The sequence below is a fragment of the Aspergillus wentii genome, assembly GCF_001890725.1.
Source record: "Aspergillus wentii DTO 134E9 unplaced genomic scaffold ASPWEscaffold_2, whole genome shotgun sequence".
Classification (NCBI taxonomy): Eukaryota; Fungi; Ascomycota; class Eurotiomycetes; order Eurotiales; family Aspergillaceae; genus Aspergillus; species Aspergillus wentii.
In genome coordinates, this window is record NW_024467833.1 from 2,568,103 (window position 1) to 2,578,387 (window position 10,285).

Here is a 10,285-nt window from a genome sequence, read left to right on the forward strand (position 1 = left end):
TCATTATTACATAAATCGCTTTAGAATTCAGAGCAGATTTTGACTCGTCATTTAACAATTTTACAGATCAACGCTGTAGTAACCGAGTATGCACCACCAGTTCGGCTACTCTGTATGGAGTCACGAACCGAAATTATCTTGAGACCCTGTATTCAGATCAGACCACTCAATATTAGAAATCATCTTCCCTTCCGAGACATCCTCCTAGATTCAGATAAAGTCAAAGTAGCTTTCTTGTCCGATCTTGATCCCGTTAGACGTTGGAATATATCTGCCTTTATGATCGTCAATATCAAAATGTACAGGGTTCAATATGCTGCATCTTCAGTAGCCAAGACATTCAGAATATACCATAAGATGAGAACGAGTGTACCTGATATTAAACAACATCGATTTATGGTACCTTCAATCCTAAACTGAAGCCATTTACCTCTGATGTAATGCGCCTACGCTGTGGGCCGCCGGAGATACAGATTGTCCGAGGCTTCGCTGCCAAGACATCACGGCCAAAGCTCATGAGCCTCTTTCGCTTCCGAAGACGTCGACATCCTGCGGGTTTCACTGCGAGATCTCGAAAAAGGTCTGCCGTTCAGCTTGTGGCTGAAATTGTATCATCTCATCTTGAATATCCACTCTGGCTTCCTCGAAAAAGGTGGATTCTCTTCTTTCCAGCACTGCGATCACGTCTGGATTGCTCACCGTTGAGCCTCCGGATTGGGTATGTTAATCGGTCCTAAGTGCGCGCAACTGTATCGTGGTTGATAAGGTGAGCTTCCATGCTCCCCGCCCCCACAGTTCGACATCCATCTATTCCATCGCTATACCCAACAGCCCATACTGTCAATATATTCGAGCTCAGTTCCTAATTCTCTTTTGCCCGACTAGACTCCTTCACTCTTTTTGGTGACTGCGCCATTCTTACTTATTCGAACACAATGGTCTTCGATCCATCATGAGGGACCCCAATCTCAACATGGAACAAAACAATGGAATAAAACCGCAGGCGGGCAGTGCTCAAGCTGAACCGCGAAGAAACCCCAGCAAGACCGTCCGCGTTGCTTTCGGTCCAGATCTAGAAACTCATATCCCGCCACGCGAAAGATCACCAGCCCCGACACATCATAGATCCTTCACCACCTTCGAACAGAAGCAACCCCCTGTATCTACTCCAGGTAGACCGACCAGTTCCGGGGGCGAAGGGGGTGGTGTCGTTTCAGACGCCAACGCCCGGTTACCGTCTCCCCGCCCGGCCGAACCTGCACGGCCTGCTGCACTTAAGAGAACCAAGAGTGACTACGGGCCTAGAGCCGAGTTTGATAGAGCGCTTGCGGGTGAGGAGGAAGAGGATTTCGCCATGAGGCATGGGTGGCAGGAAGAGTATACTTCGAGCGAGTATCTCAAGATCCTGCATTCGGTAAGCAGTGGCGGCACGCCATGTGCCAAGTCTTCATACAGTTCATCAGTCTGACCCCCCTAGAATTTTTACATGTACTTTACAGAGAAGCGCCATGACACAAACGGTATCCCCAGGGACCCAGTAGGAAGCTGGCCCAGTCAGGATTGGCGTATGAAGGACCGCCTCAAAACAGTTTCGGCAGCATTGGCAATCTGTCTGAATATCGGTGTCGACCCCCCTGATGTTGTCAAGACAAATCCAACAGCAAAGTTCGAATGTTGGGTTGACCCAACATCAACTACCGGTGGTGGCCAGAACAAGATAATGGAGCAGATTGGGAAAAAGCTCCAGGAACAATATGAGACCCTGAGCTTACGGACTCGATACAAGCAGTATCTTGACCCGTCTGTAGACGAAACAAAGAAGTTTTGTATATCGCTACGTCGCAACGCTAAAGACGAGAGAGTGCTCTTCCACTATAACGGTCACGGTGTTCCGCTACCAACTCAGTCCGGCGAGATCTGGGTTTTTAACAAAAACTACACCCAATATATCCCGGTGTCGTTGTATGACCTACAATCATGGCTTGCAGGCCCCAGTCTTTTCGTTTTCGACGTCTCCCATGCAGGGAATATCGTTCAAAACTTCCATACTTTTGTCGATAAGCACGAAAAGGAAAACCTGGAGGCCAAAAAGCGTGACCCCAATGCTCTCGTCCAAAGCTATGGAGATTGCATACTTCTCGCCGCCTGTCAAAAGGCAGAATCCCTCCCGACTAATCCCGACTTACCCGCAGATCTCTTCACTTGTTGTCTAACTACACCAATCGAAATAGCATTGCGGTTCTTCATCCTTCAGAACCCTCTCCGTACGAATATTTCTATCGATGACTTCAGGGTACCAGGTCGCTTGCAGGATCGAAGAAGCCCTCTTGGAGAGCTGAATTGGATCTTTACCGCAATTACTGATACGATTGCGTGGAATACTTTGCCACGGGCTCTTTTCAAGAAGCTTTTCCGACAAGACCTTATGGTTGCAGCTCTTTTCAGGAATTTCTTGCTCAGCGAGCGGATTATGCGCACATATAAATGCCACCCTATCTCCTCTCCTGAGCTCCCAGAGACTCACCACCACCCGTTATGGAAGAGCTGGGATCTGGCAGTTGAGATGGTCTTATCCCAGCTTCCCGCCCTTATAGACCACGAGGAAGGCCGCAGGCAATACGAGTATCAGCATTCTACCTTCTTTGCTGAGCAACTTACTGCTTTTGAGGTTTATCTGTCGTCTGGCCCAACAGAAAAGAATCCTCCTGACCAACTGCCAATAGTCTTGCAGGTTCTTCTGAGTCAGGCACATAGACTAAGAGCGTTGATTTTGCTGAGTAAATTCCTAGACCTGGGACCTTGGGCAGTTCATCTTGCTTTGAGTATTGGTATATTCCCCTACGTCGTCAAACTTTTGCAATCTGCGGCCCAAGAGTTGAAACCTGTCATGGTTTTCATTTGGGCAAGAATCATGGCGGTTGATCATACCGTACAAAATGATCTCTTGAAAGATAATGGTATCCATTATTTCATCTCGATTCTCAACCCATCTTCGCCAATACCAGTGGGGAACGCCAGTGAGCACCGAGCTATGTGCGCCTTTATCGTTTCGATATTCTGCAAGAATTATCCCCAAGGCCAGAACGTCTGTCTCTCTGGGGAACTATTCGATTCTTGCCTGAGACACCTGACGGATGTCGAAAATCCTCTTTTGCGGCAATGGTCGTGTCTCTGCTTGAGTATGCTCTGGTCTGATTTCCCTGAGGCAAAGTGGATGGGAATCCGATGTGCTGCGCCGGCGAGACTCTGCGAACTCAACTTTGATCCTGTCCCAGAAGTCCGCGCCGCCATGCTGCACGCCGTGACTACATTCCTAGGTATCCCTGACTTGACTGATCAGGTTGCACAGATTGAGGAAACTCTGGCTCTGGCAATGCTGCCAATCTCTTCGGATGGCAGTGTCCTTGTGAGAAAAGAGCTCATTGTCTTCTTTTCCACTTTCGTAAAACGCTACCAGAACAAGTTCATTGTCGCAGCGTATGAAGAACTCCAGGAGGAAAAGCAAACCCTCCTTATCAGGGTGGAAAATCAGTCGCCTCGAAGTATAACCCGTGAAGAGGGGAATAAGAGTGACAAAGCGCAATTGTTGTCTCGCAATACTGCGTTTGGCACAATTTGGAAGCAGCTTCTTATTCTTTCTGTTGATCCACACCCCGATATCGCACGCGATGCAAGTGCGATTGTTGACTTCATTCATTTCACCCTGTTGCAATCCCCCATGGCCTCCATCACTGACAAACTCCGGGGTGAGATCATGGATCTCTCAAACCGCGTGTCCCCCAAGTTGCAGGTTCGCGAGAGACCCGAGTTAAAAAAGACAGCACCCCCGCCTACCCCTCCCTCCCTGGCGCCTCCAAAACAAGAAGGTTACCTCTCCCTGAGTATAAAGCGCACAGCTAGTGTCGCTGCCTCTCTTAAGAATCTCGCCTTTGGCGGTGCCGCCCCTGGCGAGCAGTCGAACCCCCCGACATCGCCCTCGAAGAACCGGATGCCCGTCACTCCCCGAGGACGAGCTCCCCCAGAATGGACCCGACCGCCAGAGGTCAACGATCAGGTTGCTCCCGCAGCAGCATACCACCAGGCCCCAACACCCACATCCCGAGGATTTGAACCCAGAGACGCATCAATGGTCCCAACAATACCCTTGATAAGCCGATTCCTGGACTGGTCAACAGAGGTAATCCCAGAATCTCTTCATTTAATCTGCGTGACGTATGACGAACAGTTTGAACAATTTCTCACCCTTGTTCAGTATTTCCGGGAACCCCAGATGAAACCCAACGAACCCGATGAGCCCGGTAGCTCGGACTACAACGAACGCCTCTGGAGACGAAGCCGCAATGAAAAGATAATCTCTGATACCCAACCCCTTAAAGGTAAAGCAGGCACTAGTCGATGGGATAACTCGACGGCACTCCTTTCGAATAGTAGTCAACCTATGAAGATGTGCTTCCATCAGTTTGAGGATCACATTGCCGTTGCAGACGACAAGGATACAATTGCGTGAGTATAGCAGAGGTCGAAATGTTGATTGCTGCTGACAAATTTGTAGAATCTGGGACTGGCAGAGTCATAAACGTCTCAATCGCTTTTCCAACGGAAATCCGGCAGGCTCGAAAATCAACGAAGTTCGCTATATTAATGAGGATGATCAGGCCCTCTTGATGACAGGATCGTCAGATGGTGTTCTCAAGGTCTTCAGGAACTATGAGTCTACCAAGAATGTTGAAGTTGTGACAGCTTTCCGAGCTCTGCCAGAGCTTATCCCCAGTAATAAAAATGCAGGGCTAGTTCTTGACTGGCAACAAGGGCAAGGTAAAGCCTTGGTTGCAGGTGATGTCAAGGTCATCAGGGTATGGAACGCAGCCACTGAAGTGTGCACCAATGTAAGTTTTTCTGATTTTCACAAACTTCGGTATACACTGACATTTTACTTCCTTAAGGATATCCCTGCACGTTCAGGCTCCTGCATCACTTCATTGACCTCAGATCAGGTCGCTGGCAATATTTTCGTGGCAGGATTTGGTGATGGTGCCGTCCGTGTCTTTGATCAACGTCTCAAGCCCACCACCTCCATGGTCAAGGTTTGGCGTGAGCATAAACAGTGGATTACAAATGTCCACATGCAACGCGGTGGTTTGAGAGAACTTGTCTCTGGCAGCCGGAATGGAGAGATCAGGCTATGGGATCTTAGGATGAACGACCCGATTTCGACGACTTATGCCACCAGGGATACCCTTCGCACATTGAGTGTCCACGAGCATGCTCCGGTCTTCATGGTGTATGTGACCCACTTCATTCGGGTATTTTTATGTTCTATTTGCAGATTGACTGACCTTTTACCAGGGGTACAAACCGTCACGAGGTCAAGACGTTCAACGTTGATGGCAGTTACCTGTCTACCTTTGAGCCCTACTCGAGCTTCCTCAACCATAACCGCTCTTCACCAATTGCGAGCACCGCATTCCACCCGCATAAGACATTGCTCGCCTGTTCTGCGCTTAATGATAATCACATCAATCTCGTCAATTGTTAGATCGATAAATGACCCGTCTATCTAACTTCCTTACTTCGTTTCGGGCTACTGAAAGTTCCCTTCTTTATTATTTCATTACTTTTCAACATGCATGCCGTACACCCGTGGCGTCATAAGGTCATGATGATTTCTTCTCCTTACAAATCTTTCTCTCCCCCTACTTTCACCTCCCCATTACAGGCACGGCTTTTATTTCATGACGCATCGATTTTCGGCGTAGGAGGATGGTTGTGCAGCAAATTAGCAATTTCAGGCGTGGGCTTTTTTTACCATTTCATTTTATTTTTTGTCTTCCGTCTTTTTCCCTCCCTTTCCCTTGTTTTTTTGCTTCTATTTTACCTATAATTTCTCACTTTTATCCATGCACATAACCCTACATAATGCAGGTCGACAAGGTATTTTTTTTTCTTGTGCTTTTTTAGTCAATACCCTCAAATTGAACCATTTTCAACTTGTCTTCTTTGAATATTATTGATATGTAACTGATGCTGTCGTTGCGGGATGCTGGCTTTAGGCTTTACTAGACTTGGCTTGGTATGGGAAGTTTTGGTTTTAGATATCTATCTTGTTTATTTATTTCGTCTATGAGATACTTTTATTTGCAGATATATATTTCAAGTCAGTTATGCGGATGTTTTTGTGCAAGTGGTGTTTGTCTGGTCGGTGTGGTGGAATTGTATATTTTTGTCCGACAGCCATATACGACCTCGAATGAGGGTTGAACACCCTCCTCCCTTTAAAGCAATACCGTTTTCTAGAATTACTGATAATGCGAAAATATAAAAATGTTGATCGACCGAGTTTATGTGCTGAAAGTCATACAGGTAGTATTGTGATTGATTACAATCTATTCTAGGTGGCTTAGCATACTAGTTCATGCTACTGTAGACTTTTAGACATGACTGGAAATTTACTTTATTGAATTCCTGCTAGATATGCAATCATTCCTCTACCGGAGAGTTATCATGTCACATAATTAGCGATCCTCCTATGTGCGCAACATTGAACCTCCGTAAGCCCATTCAAGTCAAGATCTCGAATCAAGGGCAGGATTTCCATCCGAGAAGAGATTCGATGGAAGTAAATACAGTAAAAAAAAGATAACCATATGATAATTTGCCAGCTGATTCACCTTGGTTCGAGCTTCAACACCCTTTCCCAGACCAGCAAAAGAAATGTAGCCTGTTGCCGTATCGGCTTTTCACCCCATCCCTTTTTTTTGCTCATTTTCTATTTTCATGGTTATTATTTCCCTTTTCAACCCTTTTCTCACAACAGCTCAGAAATTGGTAGGTGTTTCGAGAATGTAGACAAGTCATGACCTGAGGAAACTAGCCCCAACCTCATTCAGCTCAGTCACTACTCGTCGTACGATCGATGTAAGCGACTTAGCGGGAGCTTCTTGTCTGAATTGTTGCTCAAACTAGAGAAAGCTCGGCCAGAGGGTAGTCTCCATTGATCAACAGAAGGATCTCGATCAAAGTAACTGCGGCGTCCACCATGGCTGGGCTCGCGGGAATGAGGTTTTACAGTTCCAAAGTCTGCAAAGTTGCTGGTTTGTTCGGTCCGGTTTCCAGAGACGTATGATTGAAGATTGGCAATGACATTTCCCAAAAGTAGAGTCATTTGTTTTGCAGTGGCGCTGTCTTGCACCGAATGAGACGTTCCCTGAAGTTTCTTACACTTTTCCGAGTACTTCTGAGCAACTTCATCGACATGCTGTCGAAGCTGTTCTTCCCCACGACCATCCTTGCTAAACCAATAGTTTGCTTCTTCAAGCCTATGTTTCTCAAGCAGAGAGCGTTGCTCAATAGGTGAGCATTCTATCATCATATTATGCGCAGCGGGCTTGGGGAGCCCTGGAGGAGGTTTCAAAATTTTCCCACTGGCTGTACTCAAGTTTCCTGCTCGGCTCTCGAAGGGGTCTGCTCTCTTCTCATTGATTTGGTCTTGTGCGTCACTTTTCTTTGGCCCTGGCTTTTGGACGGGAGCTGCTTGACAGTGTCGCTTGAATGTTTCATTTCGTTCCAGGAGTTCCTTTATAGACTCTTTAATAATCTGGTCCTCCGATTTTTTTTGTACATGCAGGTTTTGTTTTGCCTTATAGTCCTGCTCCTGACGTTCGCTGACAAGGGGAGCCTTTGTTTCCACGAAAGGATCGTGCAGTGTCGTTTGTTTAGTATCCAACTGAGCCTTGTGAACAACATCATTGAGATAGGCTGCCATTTCCTCTTTAGAGCCGCACTTTTTAGTCTCACCATGAGGTTTCACCACATCAAATTGGTTGAACTTTGTTCCGATCTTCTTATCCAAATCATACGCAGGAGTCGAGGGCGGAATTGGCGAAGACTTTGCTGTCTGTGTTTGAGAAGACATCTCAATTGGATTTGAGGTTGTTGTCAAGATCACACCATCTCTGTATGTTGGGAATGCATCTTCGGCTTGGATGGTAGATTCATAACCAATGTATTGCTCGTGCTGGAGCCCTGGCATCGAATATTGCAACATGTGAGATGGCTGATAGAAACTCATTTGATCATGATGGCCATGAACCGGATGTGCTAATGATTCGTGAGATGATGGGGTATATGGACGCCCAGAATCTGTTCCATAAGCATGTAAGGCAGGATTTGGCATCAAATTCGTGGTATAGATGCCCTGAGCGTAACCTTCAGGCTGCTGCATTGCACCACCAAGTACACCAGAGATCGAGTGGTATGATTCTGTTGACCAGCTAGTTTGTTCTGGTTGGAAGTAGTTTTCACCCCTTATGAATGGACTCTCAGAGATGTAGCTATTCCGCTGCGAGAGTGAATTGTGATAAGGGGAATCATACCCAGCAGAATAGCTCAGAGGGTTTTGTTGGATTTGAGCATTCATTTCTCTGGACCAGCTCTGTCCCATAGGGTCGCTTCTATGTCCCAAGCGATCATCGGGGGCTTGGAGTCGCACCGTACCATTATTCCTTTGGTAATATCCATCCTCGTTGTTGGATTGATGCATGGCGGAGAGACGAGAACGAGGTTTGTAATGGCTGACTTCGGATAGGATTACATTGCTCACAGGGTCACCTGTAGTCTCTCCGTCTACATCAAGCGGTATGGATTTCCAGGATCTTGAACCTTTGTTCCTTGAGTTAGCTCTGCCGCACAGAGCACTCAAGGGGATCGGCCTAGATGATGCAAGGTCGTCAAGGCTATTCAGATCACGACTGCCACCATGCAGCATAGCAGCTGAAGAAGCTCTGTTCACCACTAACCGGAACCGGTCTTCAGGTCTGATTCTTCCAGGCATGGTGGAAACACTCCGACGTTCCCTGCCTTTCAAAGGTGAGAGAAAGTGAGCCGAGGACTCTTCACCTGACTTGTGCCGTGAAGCAGGTAGTAGTGAATTCGAAGAGCGTATAGTGTGATTAGGTTGAAATAAGGAAGTGTAACGAGGACTCTCAAGAATTTCAGAGTAAGGGGAAACGGTAATCGACGTGTTGGTATTATCGAAAGTAGGTGCTGGTGTCGCCGATGACAGACGAGACTGAGGGGAGTCTGGGATGGGATCTGGATTGGGAGACTAGAGGGAGGAGAACGGATTAGCAGAAAGAATGGGCATGTCTTTGTATGATACCAACGCTGTGTTCTGACTTGGCCTCTGTCCATTCACTTGCGCGTATGGCTACGCCTGGACTGACATGCTGGCGACGGACAGGCGAAGGGGAATGGAAGCCCACAGGATTTCTCTCAGGAATTATATCTATGACTGTTGGTCTTTTCCTGCGAGATCTTTGCCCTGGGTAGAGTTGGGGACCAGTCAGTATTCTCAGGACGGAAACTTACTGACCCAAGACGGTCAGGGAGAAAGAAGACATACGGCGACGATTTGTCGTTAGGTGCACTTCATCAATCGACATTAGATTCACCTCATCCGACATCTCAGTACTGAAACGATCAACGTTGGGTCTACAGGCAAGTGGGTCACGGTTGTCTTTGCAGGAATTGCAGTCTGAGAGGATTCTTTGAGAGAATATGTCTATTTCAGGCCAAAGGGACTTTCTGAATCGAGAAAGGCACCACCTTCCTGTCTGGGACAACCAGGAAAGGGACTTATCACCTGACAGCATATCGACTACAAAGGGTGGACATTAGGAGCTAGCAAGTGCTTTAGTAAAGATAATCAATTAACCTCAAACTATTATCAATCTCAAGTGTTCGTTAAGACGTAAAACCATGCCAAAACAAATAGTAATACATAACCATAACGGTCGTGAGAATCAAACCAGAGTCATAAGCTAACATGTTGTCGCATCACCAAACTCTTTAATACTGGCGCTGAGTACCAGCAGTGTTACTGCCGCCGTAGCCCTGGTGACCGGATCGATCCGAGTCGACTCTGCATTAACTTGTTAGAAGATTTGTAAACAAGACGAGTCTCAGAACACTAACCTAGGGTCTAATTTGTTTGCAATGTTCGAGCTGTGAGGTCCAGAGTTGGAGGAACGGGGATTTCCTGAGCCATAGCTGTCGGTGCCCGTTCCATAGTTACCAGAAGCACCACCAAGGCCATGTGAGCCATGGGATCCAGAGCCATAGTTGCCAGAGCTGGCACCGTATGTATCACCTTCAGCACCAGAGCCGTAACCATGAGAGCCGCTAGAGCCATAGTTACCAGTGCTGGTGCCTTGTCTGTCACTACCACCAAGGCCATGAGTGCCAGAGCCATAGTTTCCAGAGCCGGTGCCATATGTATCACCTCCAG

At 47.2% G+C, this 10,285-nt stretch overlaps 3 protein-coding genes across 3 annotated transcripts in view; 1 reads left to right on the forward strand and 2 right to left on the reverse strand.

Annotated features, from left to right (window-relative positions):
• Nucleotides 1-952: 952 nt before the first annotated feature.
• Nucleotides 953-5,536, forward strand: ASPWEDRAFT_103218 (ubiquitin-binding TORC1 subunit KOG1; the record flags this gene model as incomplete). The annotated part of the gene is made up of 5 exons (XM_040827547.1): nt 953-1,414; nt 1,478-4,503; nt 4,553-4,886; nt 4,944-5,281; nt 5,347-5,536. 5 exons carry the CDS (start codon nt 953-955, stop codon nt 5,534-5,536), a joined length of 4,350 nt encoding a protein of 1,449 aa, XP_040692708.1.
• Nucleotides 5,537-6,876: 1,340 nt separating this feature from the next.
• ASPWEDRAFT_352871 (uncharacterized protein) lies at nt 6,877-8,976 on the reverse strand. Its single transcript, XM_040834194.1, has one exon. It carries the CDS (start codon nt 8,828-8,830, stop codon nt 6,896-6,898), a length of 1,935 nt encoding a protein of 644 aa, XP_040692709.1. The 5' UTR covers nt 8,831-8,976; the 3' UTR covers nt 6,877-6,895.
• An 823-nt stretch (nt 8,977-9,799) lies between these two features.
• The window catches only part of ASPWEDRAFT_353226 (uncharacterized protein), a 1,669-nt gene continuing 1,183 nt past the window's right edge, over nt 9,800-10,285 (reverse strand). Inside the window, exons 3-4 of the mRNA XM_040834201.1 lie at nt 9,973-10,093; nt 9,800-9,919 (exon numbers count right to left, since the gene is read on the reverse strand). Of these exons, the coding sequence (XP_040692710.1) occupies nt 9,847-9,919; nt 9,973-10,093 (194 nt within the window). The 3' untranslated portion in view covers nt 9,800-9,846. The remainder of the gene's footprint in view (nt 9,920-9,972; nt 10,094-10,285) is intronic.

What these genes read in the sequence shown, in the direction of transcription:
- ASPWEDRAFT_352871 (XM_040834194.1), bottom strand. Translation starts at nt 8,830, where the DNA reads ATGCCTGGAAGAATCAGACCTGAAGACCGGTTCCGGTTAGTGGTGAAC.